Source organism: Salvelinus namaycush, chromosome 7 (genome assembly GCF_016432855.1).
Source record: "Salvelinus namaycush isolate Seneca chromosome 7, SaNama_1.0, whole genome shotgun sequence".
In the NCBI taxonomy this organism is placed as follows: Eukaryota; Metazoa; Chordata; class Actinopteri; order Salmoniformes; family Salmonidae; genus Salvelinus; species Salvelinus namaycush.
In genome coordinates, this window is record NC_052313.1 from 20,648,489 (window position 1) to 20,665,463 (window position 16,975).

The following is a 16,975-nucleotide window of genomic DNA, read 5'->3' on the forward strand; positions in this document are numbered from 1 at the left end:
ATGTATACCTACACTCAAGCTACAATTTCAACAAACATGACACCAAATGGGAGATCTTTCTTTGGTAAGTACATCCCAGTCAGTTCGCATTAGAGGCATCATGGCTGGGTGGGTTCTCTGGATGGGTTTGTCCACTCACCAAAAAGCCAGAGGTGCTGTCCAGCAGGCAGCGTACACGGGAGATGAAACAGCGGTTGAGGAAGGAGGAGAACTCAGGAGCAACTCCCCCCGCCTCCTGAGAATGGAACAGGCTGCTCACCACAAAGTCTTCTCCTATAAAAATAAATAAACTAACATTCACTATATTGCCGGTTTTCCAGTTTCTTACTGTAGACAAGCTTTAAAAGACTTACAGTAAAGGTAAACAATTGCAGAGTCTATTGTGTTAGAGATAGGCCTTCATATTTCTCACACGCACCTTATCCCTGTGGTGGAGAGGTGGCATTGGAATGAGGTGTGTTTGTGAGAAATACGAAGGCCTATCTAACATAATCGAGCATAGTCTGATGGGGACTTTCCGCTCCTACATTGACCATTAATCACAGTCTGGTTAGTGGATGTGAATAGAGTTAACAGCACAGTTAACAGTCTAGTCTTACTGTTTGCTGAATCAGTGCTCCTCATTTCTGCCCGCTCACTCCCACTGTTGCTAGGCAGAGGGCCTCCCTCCACTAAAACCCTGTGACCCTTCCTACCTTTACTGTTGCTGGTAATTATATACACACCCGTTTCTGCGGCTGAATGGTGGTCCTGGGATGAGCCGTGCTGGCTGGGGTGCATGGCCCAGTGGAGTTGTCTTCTGAACTCCTGCCGGTCATCTACATGGATATAATCAAAGACGTTCTGGTGCATCACGTCCGTCTGCATGGAGGGAGAGATCGAGACAATTACACATCAAGGCCCCAGAACTGTTAGCCATTACTCCCACCCATAACCCAGAGCCCTCGACACTTAACCTCTGCCATGGTTCACTGGATTGGCCCAACGACCTCACACGCAGAGGGTTCTGGAGGTGACGCCAAAAGTGACAGACCCAAATAGTTTTGTTATGGGTCTGGCTAACGGGCTGCTAATCTGTCTGTCTGTTGCTCGGATTTGGATTGGTGTGATTTTGTAAGAGTTTCAAAGCTGGATCGAATCTTGTTTAGGACATTTTGTGGTTGGAATAACTTATGAATAACTTGGAATATAAAATAATATATTACGCTTTGTTTAAAGAATGTGACTGTTTGAATGACTGAAGTGTAACATTGCAGTGAATGACTTTACACAACTTGAGCTAAATCATGTATTCAGAGCAATATCCCCAACACCTCTGAAAAAGTGGCATATTTACTGGAAGATTCTCTGAGATCAGCTGGTTGTTGTTGCCAATATGTTAAAACAATTTTGTGTGCTGCTGCTGAAATTCCACAAGGAATTCTTCCACTAAACTACACAACGGGCAACATTTACAGTGGTTCTCCGATGTCAGTGAGCCACGGGGCCAGCGAGGGCAAGTCCTGTTTGTCAAACATCGCGTGACACCAGCTCCTGAAGAGCAGCCCAGCCCAGCCCTGCTGAAAACCCCCTTACAACCCAACCCAGCCCGCATTTGTAATGCCTCTTTCTTTCCAGCAATAGCTGTGCTTTCTGTCAGGGAAATGACAGATCCCCACTGAAATATTCAACCTCCCCCCCATAATTTCCACATTGTAGACACGCAAGGTTTTTTGAACATTTGCCTTGCAAAACAATTCCTCCCACTGAAGCACATGGCAAGCGCCGCCACAGTTCCCACCGGCAGACAGATCGGGTGTCTATTGTGTGAGATTCTCTCGTAAAAAAAAAGAATAAGTGATATTTTCCCTGGCCCTCGCGTCTTGATCTTCAAAAGCGTAATTACAACGGAACAAATAGGATCAAAGCGACAATGCTGTTTCTGCACCATTCCAGTGCTTTCTTGTGGTGTCGTCCCTAAAAACAGTCCTATATTTGTCTTCAGTGCTGCCTATTAGTGTGTCTGTCTTCTTTATGGCTTCTTAATTATGGATGCCTGGAATGTTTTGTCAAGGTTTAAGTGGTATTATCAGACTCTTCTCACAATCACACCCAACTGCATGATGTATACATAATGCCACAACTTGACAGTTAGAAGCCATAAATTAAATATTCAACTATAGTATTTATTTAGTGTACATGTATGATTTACACTCTATATACAAAAGTATGTGGACACCCCTTCAAATTAGCATATTTGGTTATTTCAGCCACACCTGTTGCTGACAGGTGTCTAAAATGTAGCACACCGCCATGCAATCTCCATAGACAAACATTGGCAATAAAATGGCCTTACTGAAGAACTCAGTGACTTTCAACGTGGCACCGTCATAGGATGCCACCTTCCCAACAAGTCCGTTCGTCAAATTTCTGCCCTGCTAGAGGGGCCCCGGTCAACTGTAAGTGCTGTTATTGAGAAGTGGAAACGTCTAGGAGCAGCAACGGCTGAGGCTAAATGGTAGGCCACACAAGCTCACAGAATGGGAGTGTTGAAGCGCGTAGCGGGTAAAAATTGTCTGTTCTTGTTTGCAACACTCACTACCGAGTTACAAACTGCCTCTGCGAGCAACGTCAGCACAATAACTGTTTGTCGGGAGCTTCATGAAATGGGTTTCTATGGCCGAGCAGCCACACACAAGCCTAAGATCACTATGTGCAATAACAAGCGTCGGCTGGAGTGGTGTAAAGCTCGCCGCCATTGGACTCTGGAGCAGTGGAAACTCGTTCTTTGGAGTGATGAATCACACTTCACCATCAGGCAGTCCGACGGACGAATCTGGGTTTGGCGGATGCCAAGAGAACGCTACCTGTTATAGCAGCAAAGGGGGACCAACTCCATATTAATGCCCATGATTTTGGAATGAGATGTTCGACGAGCAGGAGTCCACATACTTTTGGTCATATTATGAGTTTAAGTTTGTTTTGTATTAGAAAATTGAGCAGACTTACACACCTTTTAAAGGATTCATTTCATGTTTTTTAAAAGGAAAACAATGATTTATACTGAGTGATCTATAGTCACAAGTGTGTGTGTGTGTGTGTGTGTGTGTGTGTGTGTGTGTGTGTGTGTGTGTGTGTGTGTGTGTGTGTGTGTGTGTGTGTGTGTGTGTGTGTGTGTGTGTGTGTGTGTGTGTGTGTGTGTGTGTGTGTGTGTATGTGTGTTGGTTAGGACAACTTATGGGCTACTGTGAAATGTAAAACTTCTGTGTTGGACTATTTTCTAACACAGTTCTATGTCAGACCATGCAACATCCTTCTGTAGGTGGTTCTAACTGACACTAAATGTCAGGACCAAACACTGTCACAGAAACCTTATTGTTCACACCACTTGTGAAATATAATTTGTGAAATATAATTTTCATCTTCCCCAATCCTCTACAGAATTGAGGTACGATGACACAAAGCCACTTGAACCGGACACAGTTGAATTTGTCTGTAAACGCGGTTGTGTCATGAACCGAGCACTCACAGCTCCGGAGTGACATACGGCTAAAGTCTCTGGCACGCAGCAAGGCACCACTTTCAGACCACTTCAGTTTTCATTCCATTTTAATGACGCTGTTATTGCACCCGACTCCTTGTAAGGCAAGTGCAGGCACTCTTGCAGAATAATCTCCCGCGCTCAAACGGCTGCCTTGTCTGGGGAGCTGGGGGCGCTGCTAATAGTGTTAAAGCACTTTATCCATGACTGTGAGGGGAAATGATTTAAGTAGGGGAGGACAGGCATGCCCAGTTGATAACATCAATAATTAACGTCGCGGAGGAAGTCGGAGATGCTGGAGTTCGCCTCGTCTTACGCCTGCCCGTCCCGGTCACTACCTCCTGACCGCCTCAGAACCTTTCTCTCTCTCTCTCTCTGAAGAGCCTGTGGTGCTGCTGAGCTGACCTCCCTGTCACCTCTTCCCTCTGGTGAAGGGTTCAGGGAGTTCTTTACACCCCACCAAATAATGTAACAGACCAACATAGAGAGGGATGGAGAGATGGAGCAAAGAGAAGGGAAGAGAGAGGCTAAAAGAGGTCAGGGGATGGAGAGATGGGGCAAATAGAAGGGAAGAGAGATCAGGGGATGGAGAGATGGGGCAAAGAAAAGGGAAGAGAGAGGCTAAGAGAGGTCAGGGGATGGAGAGATGGGGCAAAGAAAAGGGAAGAGAGAGGCTAAGAGAGGTCAGGGGATGGAGAGATGGGGCAAAGAGAAGGGAAGAGAGATCAGGGGATGGAGAGATGGGGCAAAGAAAAGGGAAGAGAGAGGCTAAGAGAGGTCAGGGGATGGAGAGATGGGGCAAAGAAAAGGGAAGAGAGAGGCTAAGAGAGGTCAGGGGATGGAGAGATGGGGCAAATAGAAGTGAAGAGAGAGGCTAAGAGAGGTCAGGGGATGGAGAGATGGGGCAAAGAGAAGGGAAGAGAGAGGCTAAGAGAGGTCAGGGGATGGAGAGATGGGGCAAAGAAAAGGGAAGAGAGAGGCTAAGAGAGGTCAGGGGATGGAGAGATGGGGCAAAGAAAAGGGAAGAGAGAGGCTAAGAGAGGTCAGGGGATGGAGAGATGGGGCAAAGAGAAGGGAAGAGAGATCAGGGGATGGAGAGATGGGGCAAAGAAAAGGGAAGAGAGAGGCTAAGAGAGGTCAGGGGATGGAGAGATGGGGCAAAGAGAAGGGAAGAGAGAGGCTAAGAGAGGTCAGGGGATGGAAAGCCAAGAGACAGTGGCAGGGTAAACTAGGCCTTTGACAAACACCTCAACATTTTGAACTGTTGTGACTATCTTCTTTTATGTGTCTGCTGCTGTGGCCGGCCCCCATTGGGACAACAGTTTCTACCAGGCCATGGCCCCTGTCTTAACTCACAACTTTCTTGGGGCTCTCTCAATGTGCAGAGTACAGACACAGTCCCGCTACTCTAGTTAGCCTGGCTGTCGCCCTTAATCGCTGCTTCACGACTGTGGTAAATGTCAGCAGAAGTACCTTTAAATTAACGTCTGTTATCTGTTACCAACATGCCCTGGAAGACCATATAAAATATATAAAATTAATTTTAAAAATCTCAACAATGAGACATACCTGATGGAAGCCCAAGTAGTCGACGATGGTGGAGGAGGCATAGAAGACCATTCCATCACTGCTCACCACCAGCGCAAAGCCAGTCAGGGACTAGAGGGGGAAAAAGAGAGACAAAGGTTAGTTTGCATGAATCCTGATAGCGGCACTTGGCTTTGGAGCTTGGCTCATCTTGTTTGGGTTATTGGCAATTTAATATCACAGATACGAGGGTGAGTTTTTACATTTCCTGACTGTGTTTGTCTTCCAAAAGCCCTCCCAAGGAACACCCAAAAGATGACAACACCGAGCAACTCCATCACAGAGGTTTTCAATCGACTGCCCTCATTTTGAAAGTATTCATTAAATGGGATTCATACAGCTCATTCACAACAGGCTGTCCACAACTGAGGTGGGAGGGAGGGCGGTGGAAGCGGAGGAGTCGGTTCCCCAAACTGTAATTTATGAACTTCCAGTGTTTGTACTGGGTCCAAGTCTCCGGCGATCGCGTGACTGGTGCTGTGCTCCAGCCAGACCCTGTCACCTCCAGTTTACTGTGAGCAACACCAGGTCAGCCCAGGCTGCTACACTGCTCCAGTCCTGGCTAACACAGGCTAGCACTGGGACTACTACTGCTGCTGTTTGGCTATGTATTGATCTATTTTCAATACTGCTGTATGTTTGGGGTGTGTGTGTGTGTGTGTACAGTCCATGATGGATAAGGGGTGGTCTGGTCTGCTCTGGTGTGGTAGCTGTCTGTGGGCTGAGGTTTATGTTTGCCCTCTGAGGCCGCCCCGTTCATACAGAGAGTGGCACAACACAACATACACAGCCACTGGCCTTCTGTTTCCTCAACCTCAAACTTACAACACGCCTCACACTTCAATAGGCTTCTGTTCTTTGTCAACTTCTTTCTCACCATTATTTGGCTCATGTCCTAATTCCCTAGTGCTCCCTCATTTTGAGTGACAGACATATTTAACCGCTTTACTGAAAAGCTAATCCCAGGGCCGTGTGTTTGGTGGTGTAACTTCAAAATGGCCATCACATTATCTTAGTGAATGAGTTGTGATGCCTTGCATGATGCATTAGGACTATGGATCAATTAACTCATTTAGAAGGGGAACGTCTGGATGACGACAAAGAACAAGAAAGAGAAGATCTATGAGACAATGCAAGAAATGTATCTTAAATAATGTAGCTTCTACCATAACATACTAACACCCTTGACACCTGTGTCAATGTACATTTTTCTAATTTGACGATACAACAATTTGACAGTGTGTTTGATTTTGTGTGTAGATAAATATGTTGACCACAAAAAACATTGCAATTACTTAAAGGACTTTGGCAATAAAGACCTTTACCTACTTCCCCAGATTCAGATGAACTGGTGGCCACCATTTTTATGTCTCAGCGTGCAGTTTAAAGGAAGCTGCTAACCAGCGTTAGTGCAATTGCTAACAAGCGCTATCACAATGACTGGTAGTCTATGGTAACTGCTAATACGCTAGTAGATACCACAGACTTCCAGTAATTGAGCTAATGCTAGTTAGCATCTGACTCTGGAAGTAGATAAAATGCTTCCTTGCCTACATCCCGAAGTATCACTTTAAATTTAATAAACTTTATTAAATTAAATTCACTACTGATCCTCCACACCCCAGGTTGAAAACAATAACAAAACCATGTTCATAGATTACAGGGAGAAACGAAGACAATCCACCCTGGTAATTGCCCACTGATGTATGACATGTCTCTCTATCACTACTGAGCCTTCCCAGATCCTTATATGGTGAGCTCATTTCACTGGCATGCCATTTAATCCCCTGTTTATTGTGCACGCTCACTGCTAATGCACTAATGTATACAGGTACGGCTCTGAGACGTGTGTATGTGTACTTGCATGTTTGCGTGCTGAGTGCTGAGTGCTGAGTGCGTGTGTGTGTGTGTGTGTGTGTGTGTGTGTGTGTGTGTGTGTGTGTGTGTGTGTGCGTGCGTGCGTGCGTGCGTGCGTGCGTGCGTGCGTGCGTGCGTGCGTGCGTGCGTGTGTGTGTGTGCGTGTGTGTGTGTGTATAGATAGATAGAGGCTCCCCTCCCCTCTGTGTGTAGCATTGTGGATGAAGACAGTGTTTGACAGGTTTAAACGGCACACTCCTGCAACAGTCAGGGGGGTTGCTGACCTAGTAAATGCACTCCCCTTCCCCCAGCAACCAAGCATGGTGTAACCAAGCACTGCTCAGCAAAAACAGCAGGCCTGTGCGTGACAAGCTACTCTTGCATTTCGGCACGAATATCTATTATCGTTCTTTAACGCAGGTGTATGGGGGTGGGGGGGGGGGGGGGGGGGGTAATGATGGTACTGGATATAGGAAATGGTTTGTGTATTAGTAAATGTCTATTACAATTCATAATGAAGATGTAGATCTGGTATCACATTATTTGATTCCTAATGTGGTTTCACCAGTGCTTAATAGGACTTGCTAAAAGCATTCATAGCACTATAACAGCCCAATACATACGTGCTGATTAATGAATTCATAATACATTACACACCAAGATGGTTCATAGACAGAGCTGTCACTGTGTTCATGATGCTGCAGCACTCTAGCCAACCCCTCAGATATGATATGTTCTCTCTTAGCCAGATGCCACTGTATCACACTATCAATACTATCCCCTGGTTGGAATTCTCTCTCTTTCTCTCTTCCATTTGTTTTCACAAAGCGAGAGGGGGAGCATTTTAAAATCACTGCTTCCCAGCATTTATTTTTCTCCCGGTTCATGGAATTCCGATAGCATTAAGTAATGGAAACTTGCACCTGCTCCTGGCCCGGACAAGAAAACATTTCAAATTCAAAGTCGAAAGACCCTCGTGGGTCCTATAAACGAGGTGGAAGGTTAAAAGCTTTGACTTACAACTCTTAAGAGGCAGTTTGCACGCATTACCAAAAATACGCTCACTACATTTGGACACGGCAGAGGGCTGCGCTGAGGGAGAGAGAGAGAGAGAGGGAGGGGGGTGGAGGGGTGACATGCCTTTGTTTCCACACATTTGATAGGTTTCCTCCTCTCTCACATTGTCACCGCGAGATCAAAGCAGCAGTGCCAGGGTCACGGTGAAAAAGAGCTGTTCCTAGTGTTTTGAGTCATCTGCGGCAGCCGGCAGGGAAAGAGAGGGGAAACTCACTGGCATCCTCTCGCTGCCCCAGGGGAGCCCGTTGCCACAGCAATGGCAAACACCGCGAAGCGAGTCATTTCTCAAGTCATGCAACAAGAGGCGACATATTATTGCCACAGTCAATCGACTCTGTTTATAACCTGTGTTGTGACAGCCTGACACTTTAACCGAAGCCTCACTGGGCTTGTGTGTGTGTGTGTGTGTGTGTGTGTGTGTGTGTGTGTGTGTGTGTGTGTGTGTGTGTGTGTGTGTGTGTGTGTGTGTGTGTGTGTGTGTGTGTGTGTGTGTGTGTGTGTGTGTGTGTGTGTGTGTGTGTGTGTCGGTGTCGGTGTGTGTGTGTCGGTGTCGGTGTCGGTGTGTGTGTGTGTCGGTGTCGGTGTGTGTGTGTCGGTGGGTTTGTTGGTTGGTCGGGTGGGTGGGTGGGTGTTTGGTGTCAGGAATAGTGTTATAACCCTGTGTTTAATAAACACTGATTAGCACATTGAATGCCTAATTAGATCACAAACAATGATCTGAGCACACTGTTGTTCACGTGTGTATTATAGCTCAGGACTAGCTCCAGTTGAGCTGGGCCTCTCACGAACATACTGTTGTTCACGTTCATCAGCCATGCACCTGTTTGGCTGGTATGGAGTCAGTCACTTCATAATGCAGTGGTACAGACACTTTAACAACATCTCGTATTTTGCAAGACTACTCTTCAATCTTGCACCTCCTCTCTCCTCTTATGCTCTCATTTTAGCACCAGCGACTGAGATTTCTCTCAGTGCATTTTCAGCAAGTTGACATTTATTGTCATGAATCTTGCACTGGAGGCAGAATTGAGCGATTTCCGCTAGACGGGCCAGTCAAAATTGGTTATTGTACAAATTCATGAAAACAAAAATGTGCTTTTTAGTCTTAATTTAAGGTTAGGATTAGGCATTAGGTTTAGCAGTGTGGTTAAGGTTAGGTTTAAAATCCAATTTCATGACTTTGTGGCTGTGCCAGCTAGTGACCACCAATGCTGCCTCCAGAATAAGATTCATGGTGAAAAATGCTAACCTGCCCATTTCCATGGCTCTGGGTTTTTAAGTCAGTTTCCCGTCAGCAACTCAGCAGGGGGCCAACTGGTCATGATGAGTCCACTCTGGTATCTATTGGAGCTAAACTGCACTTATCCATTCCCTCTCTATCCACCATCCCCACGTCCGTCATGCCATATTAGATCGCTCCAGCGGAGGTCAGAGCATGGGCAACAGCCCTCCCTTCCCCTGCCCCTCACCCCTCGCTGTTGTGTCACTGTTGTGACAGGTACACTCTCTAACCATGACAACACACACACACACATACACACACATACACATTTGGCTGCTTACCTCAAGAAGGAGCCCACTCTCTGTTATGCTGTTGCCCATAGCCATAGGCAGGCTGTCTTTTCTGGGCTCGGGGAGGGGGTTGGTGGCTGGACTGATATGTTTTCTGTTGGACGGCTTCTCATGAGTCACTGGAAAATATGAGATAGGAAAAACTCATAAATGGAGAGTCCCCACATAATACAAGAGTTACAAAGTGTCTATTCTCTATGACTAGACTTGACCTTAACTTGTTCTTAGTTAGTGGTGGACAAATTCAAGCGATTTGCCCAACATTTTTTATCAACTAGCTTTATCAGTATGGAAATCCATGTCAACATCGATACATACAATTGTATTGTATGGGAGAGGAGAAAGGTAAATCATTAACATGTGTTAGGCATAAGCCGACACAAAATATTCCCAGTTAAATACAAGTATTAAGCAGTGAGGATGGGGTATTTAAGAAGAGCAACGTTTACGGGATTCCCCAGACACATTTCCACCACATGGCTCACTCTTTACCTTGGAAAAACCTCACAAAATGGCATTTTCTGAACTGATTGGCACGAAACAGTGCGCACACACTGGCAATAACATTTCCCTGAGACTATTAAACCCATAGAGCTCTCCTGTTATCCTGCACTGTAAAGACAAAACACACAGACTATCCTATTTTATTTGGTTTCTTACTCGCTGTTGAACGTATACATGGTCAATTCAGAAAGTAAACCAAATGCCAATTCCACATTTTCCTCATTGAAAAGCATTGAAGGGAATTGGAATTTCAGTGTACTTCCTGAATTGGCTGGAATTGACCCCAACCTTACTCCACACAGATTGGATCAGTGGCCGGCCTGTCAAACCTACACAGTCACGCACACTCACCGGGCCATGGTCCCAATGAAGGAGCAAGCGCCAGGACCTTACGGTGTATTCTACCAACACCCAGGACTCATTTTAACCCGCTCCCTATGCTCCACTCAGCCACAACCCCTCCCTCGTTTCTTCCACACCTCCGCTGGTTCTACAGCGCTACGCCGGCGAGCAGCAACTTTTCGTGACTTCCGACAATTTCCCTGCACTTAATTCCGGCCGAGGCATGCAAGCTATTTGAACCCCCCACTTGTGTTTTGTTCTTTCTCTTTTTTTTTCAATTCATAATATGATACAAAGGCTAGAGCTATACGTCCATGTTCCTTCTCTCTTTTAACCACAGGTTGAATCTTTACTTCAATACACAAGGCGTATCCTACCTACTTCACCACCTACTCTCCCCTCACGCACTCGTATTCTACAGTCACCTCAGTTTAGTCTGACTGGTGGAAACCAGGGCAGGTAATGAATCAGAGTTTTTCAATGACCATGTTTTTTTCTCTAACACACACACACACACACACACACACACACACACACACACACACACACACACACACACACACACACACACACACACACACACACACACACACACACACACACACACACACACACACACACTCACACTCTACTCTAGCCCTTACGAAAGCCTTGGAGAGGATACGAGTCCGGAAAGACAAACATACTGGATGATTAATCATTGGAGTTGTGCTTCCTCAGCCAACAGTGACTTTATTCATTACCCTTGTTTTGGTGTTGTCTCAAAGAAAACAGAAAACCTAATGATTCAACGTTTATATGCTCTCTATTCAGACACTCCGTTTAGGGTGAGGTGACCACTGCCAGGATATGTATACTAGAGGCCCAATTATGAGGGTATAAGTGGTCCTTCTTACTCTCCCTGCTTTAAATAATACAGCCCTCAAATGTCAGTAGCAGTCTGTGGTTGAGCCAAGAACATTACAGGTGTGTTCCTAAAACCACAGGACTTCATATATAGTCATATATGGTGCATCATCTAATGCATGGCTAATACCCATCAGTCAAATACATAACTTGTGAAGTGGACACATTGGGGAGGAGGTGAGGTGCCCTATGTGCTCAAATGGGTACCATAACTCAAATGGGTACTATACTTGGGCATCCATGGCCGGGGACTCCTCCAGTAGCCTCAGGCCCAGTAAGCTGAGATTCCCTTGCCTTTCTTCAATCAGCACCTCATCTCAACTTAGCGCTTCCCCTGACCTATCCACAGTGCTTGTTCAAGTAGAAAGGGGGGGACAAGGATGCTCGTTTTGGTAAGGCTCCAATGAGTAGGCTAGGCTTTGGCTGCTAATGAGTAAAGGAGGACAAACTAGTACGGTGGTGGTGGTGATGTGTGCGTGTTGGAGATGGCATCTGTTGACTTGATCGTGTTAAGCAGGGTGTTAACGCCAGAACCTTTGGGCTACCGTGGATGCTGCCTAACAATGGGGGTGGCTTGGGGTGTGTGTTGGGGGATGCAAGGGGGGCCAGCTTCTGCGGGTGGAGCCAAGTGCGGCGGAAAAAGTGGGGTTCGTCACGCACCCTCTTTACGTGTAACATCCCTCTCTTACCCACTTCCTCCCGTCTACCAAACGAGGAAGCGGAGATAGAGGCTGTGGCGTGACATGTCACGAGATCAAATCATTAATTCATCTGTTCACCATGCGACACGCTCTTATTCCTGGTGTAATAGCCCATTATAGGCACACAAAGGTATGTTTCACAAGGCAATGAGCAACTGAGAGAACCAGTCTGGGGTTCAGAAGGAAGGGAAGAGGGGAGGGAGGGTAGAATTATAGGTATTGCGTGCAAAGCTGGAAAGTGTCATATCTCATTGTCTGTATCCTCTCACAAGCTTTCTGAGATTGCTACCCGTGCAGTTCATAAATTTAAAAAAGCACTCACATTTCTTGAGTAATTTGGTCCCCATTTTTGGGGTTGAATGGGATGGAAAGCCTAAAATGACTGTTTTAGTAGTCTACTCATTAGATCTATATTCATTCATACAAATTGCTCAAAAAGTGTGAATTCATTACGAGACTTTAAAAAAAATCAAAACAGCCCTGTCTTGCATTTTCCCTGTGTGTCAATATAGTATTGCCAAGTCTCCACAGAAGTGCAGGCTTTTATTGCTGCTCCATGGGAAGGCCTAGCGTTCAGCTCCCAGCCCTGTAAATATTACAGGGGTGCCATCTTTTGGCAGAGCCTGTGGGCTTTTAAAGAGTTCCAGTCACATGTGAGAGCTCCACTTTGTTCCCCTCCCCTCTGAAAGGCCTTGCGTGCACGCAGAGAGAGCACACATATCTTCACTTGAGGCGATGGGGTGGTGGGGTTGGGGAGGGGAAGGCAACTGGCTGACAGCCACCTCCTTTGCCTATTCCTGCCTCCCCTTTCTCCCTCCTTCTGCAGCTCAGGAAATCCACAGCAGAATGAGAAACACCAGAGGGAGAGGGAGGGAAAGCGAGAGAGAGAAGAGAGGGAGGGAGAGAGAAAGAGGGAGAAGCGAGGGGGGGAGAGAGAGAAGAGCGGGAGGGAGAGAGAGAGAAGAGAGGGAGGAAGAGTGAGAGAGAGAGGAGAGGGAGAGGGGAGGGAGCTGCTGTACAGGCAGAGTAGGAGCTGGCTGACCGAAGCCCCGTTGTCACGCAAACTAACCGTCTGTCAATCTTCTCTCTGGTCCCTGACAGAGCGCTGGCATCTGGCCAAACCCTTGCGTGCAAGCCGGCAAGCCACATTAGCCTATAAAGAATTTCATAATAACAACAGCTGTTAAATATTGATGAATGCTGGCAAGCACTGAATGCTCTCTGCAAAGGTTAAGCCTGCAGTGTAATGGAACCTAATTCTTCATTATGATGTATCGAATATGCGGAACTCTCTTTTTTAGGTAATGTGGCATGAATTTGAGGACGGACTAACTAAAGGAAGAGGGCAGCTACTTCAGCAGAGGATTTGTTCCGCTGTAGTTTCTGCAGAGAAACAGAAGCCATTTGTTGTCGGTTCAGTTGCTGAGTTTTATTGCCTTGTTATAATGCCATAACACTGTAGTATAATTTGTGTTATTGTTGTCATTCTAAATCAAATGCCACGTTCGCATTAGAACTATAAATCCTTAATCTGACATGTTGTTTTTATAACATAAAAAGGAAGTTTGTTCCATGTAAAAGATAGTTATATCTCAGTGAATATGTTGTTGTAACCAGTTGTTGTAACCTAGACTTGGCAACTCTCCATTTCTGTTTCATAAAACAAAAGCCAACTCCAATTGGGGGGGAAAATCACACATTTCATCTTTCACTGTGGATTAGAATCAAGTGAGTGATTTCATGGAGAGCAGGACAGCTAGCGGAAGCCATATCTCTAGAGGGAACTTTTTCTCTTCTCTGTGAGCACATGAAAACAAAAGGCTCATTTGTAGCTGAAGATACAGAGCAAAGGAAAGTGATATCAGAACAAAGAAAAAATTATATCATATAAACAGAGGTTTTCATAGAAACATGATTGCTTCCATTGCTGTTATAATTGGCTCAGAATTGGAGGGTAATGGAAGTGTCTACATAGACCCCTGTCCTAACTGACAAAACATACAGTAACTTAAATGTTTGAGCTTACGGCTTGAATGTTACTGGCATATAACTGGTGCAGCTACTTCCATTCAGTATATTGTTTGACATTCAAAATAGACTACCATAGGTTTGTATATTACCCTGACATATCTGAAGCTAAAGGTAACTCGAGCAAAAGATCTCATGGCAAAATGACAGCCTTGACCACCACCACGGCAGAAATGTGGCCTCAATAACATTCCGGAATGCTCCATGTCATGGAATGGGAAAACAAACCAAATCCATGTTTTCCGCTACTTATCCACTCCACTGGGAAGACCAACAACATGCAAATACATTTAAGCAAATGGCCACAAGGAGTGTATGCATTAGCATGAGATGAGGAAATTAAGCAGGAAGCATTTTTTTCTAGTGCCCAAATGAAATCATCAGTGAATTTCCATTTGGTTATAGGCCTACTTAAGCGCCATTCAATTATCTGATGGTTTGTTTTGCCAGTGATCTTAAAGTTCCTTATGTGGATATCAGTCACATATTTTATTCATCTCCTGCAGGTCAGACCAGGATAGACCAATCCGTGAGTCATTTTCCTTACCCTCCACTAGTTTCCCAGACAGGATTAGAAGAAGGAGACACACACGGTGAGAACGTTCCCTGGGAATCAATGGGCAACTCCATTGTTTCAGCCGCAGCGGCACTCTGACTGCCTGAATGTATACAGCAGTTCTATTTCTATCTGTAGTAAATAACGGTTTCCTTTGATAAACTAAACTTGCTAATTCATTTGTTTCTGGGTTCCTCCTCTTCCAGACGCCAAGGGTCGTTGCGATAAAGCTTGACTCTGTTATGGGCAGGGGCTGGGGGACTGGCTTCTCTGTTGCTTTATCAACAATATCTTGTTGCCCGTTGAAGTTCTCTCCCGTCCCAGTCATATGGGTTGGGACTAGCCATCTATTCATGTAACAGAGAGAGACCAAGGGGTTGCGTTTTACAGTGATATAAAACCGGAGCTGGAGACCTCACACACTGCATTGTCTGAGGCCTCAACACCCATTAATAACCGACTTTGTGTGTGTGTATGTGTGTGTGTGTGTCCGTCAAAAGCTATTTATAGCTTTTCCTTTTGATTCATGTTCTGACAAGAATGGTGGGAGTGCAACATTCAGAAAACTGCAGGATAATAAAACTACAAATGGGGATTGCAACTTGCCACAATAAAGAGGCTATTGCTGTACTTTTCTATTTACATAATCTTCATTTTCACAAGCAGGGTGTAAACATACTTAACCAGCGATTCATTAATTGTTTAAAAGGAGAATGAACAGAGGGTACTTTCTCTTAAACTAACTTTAATGTATTTACAAAATATAGGCCTAATGTACGTACACACATGCGAGTCAACTCTTTTAGTAAGCTGTAAACTCTTTTAGTAAGCTGTAAACTCATTTAGTAAGCTCTAAACTCTAAAAATGTAATTGATTTGAAGTTTTATTAGAGCACAATCTGAATTGAAAAGCTCCCATTTACACTAAAAACAAACAACTTTGGGACTGAAATAGACGTGTTTTCAAATGTGGTGTACAGTAGAAACCATCCATGTTTTATAGCATTTTGAAATGATGGCAAATACAGAGAGGGGGAGTGAGAGTCATATGGGATGTTGTGTGATCTTGGCTCTGTAGCAGAGTTATTGTAAGTGTTTGGTAGGGTCCAAGGTCCTAAAGTAAATCCACTTAATCAAAGTCAGAGTAAAACACACTCTACTTTGGGGCCCAAGGCCTCAGTTCCAGAACATTAAAGAATTATATAGCAGATCACATTTTTTATTTTTCATTCAGTATATTCAATCCATGTGAAAGCTGAATCGTCTCTGCAATTTTTTCTTTATGAAAATGGTTTGAGACTTTACTTTAGCCGTGAGTTAAGAACTCACTTAAAAGGAGAAAATGTTTTGCCGGTAAAACAACAACAACGATGAACCTGACAGTGAATCCCTTGAATATAGCTTTACAGTTCTTCTACTTATTTACCTGCGTGGGAAACACTTAAGACAAGTCAAACAACGCACTAGTCCTAAGAATTATTCGTTTTGGAAATAATGATTCATTTTGGAGCCCTCTATTTTGTATCTTGAATGCGGAGCAACATTCCATCACGAGAAGAGAAAGAGGAGAAGGGCAGGTTTAAAGACAGCTTGGACAGTTCACCGCAAGCAATGGATTCCGACGTTTGAAGCCTATCCACAAGAGAAAGCGCATACGCTTATAAGCACGGCTAGTATTGTCCTTCTACTTAACTGGTCAACACTTAGTCTGGTCTGTTTTGAGGTTACACTTTCTAGCTAACCAGTGCAGGCCAGGACCTGACACCTGTCTCAGAAAGATGTGTTTTCACTTGGAATGTTATCGTCACCTTCATCTGATGAAGTATTGCAACAGTGAGCCCTTGGAATCTTTCTCCACACAACAAGAGAAGTAATCTGTTAAAAAGATTATGGTCCGTTTCAGCCCATTGAGGGAAATAATAGCGCCCAGATGGTCCAGCGAGGTGAATCCATATGGGAGCTGGGCCGGAGAGCACCGCAGTAAGGCACCCACAACACGCAATGCGCGCTCACTATGCTAACCTGAGCTACAGCAGCATCCTTCTGCCAGTAGGACTTTGCATCTTTTCATGTTGCGCTACCGTGCCTGTTTAACATTAACGCGAAGGAAAACAGCTTTGTGGGAAAGCATATGTGAGCACTGAACTGTTCTCTTCAGTTTCATTCAACATCCTCAGCCGGCCGCCACCACACCTATTGCATGCATGTTTATATCTTTATCAAGAGTTAGTATAGCCAAGCAGTATGCACAGCAGAGCGTAGGTTAATGATAATTAGATGGTCATTTTCCATTAAGGAAAATTGTGTGCCTTGCTTCAGCTCTTT

General features: G+C 45.0%; 1 protein-coding gene across 1 annotated transcript in view; it reads right to left on the bottom strand.

Annotated features, from left to right (window-relative positions):
- LOC120050376 overlaps window positions 1–16,975 on the bottom strand; it is a 62,540-nt gene that overhangs the window by 4,314 nt on the left and 41,251 nt on the right. Inside the window, exons 3-6 of the mRNA XM_038996961.1 lie at window positions 9,605–9,732; window positions 5,090–5,179; window positions 726–861; window positions 140–273 (exon numbers count right to left, since the gene is read on the bottom strand). Coding sequence (XP_038852889.1) covers window positions 140–273; window positions 726–861; window positions 5,090–5,179; window positions 9,605–9,732 — 488 coding nt within the window. The remainder of the gene's footprint in view (window positions 1–139; window positions 274–725; window positions 862–5,089; window positions 5,180–9,604; window positions 9,733–16,975) is intronic.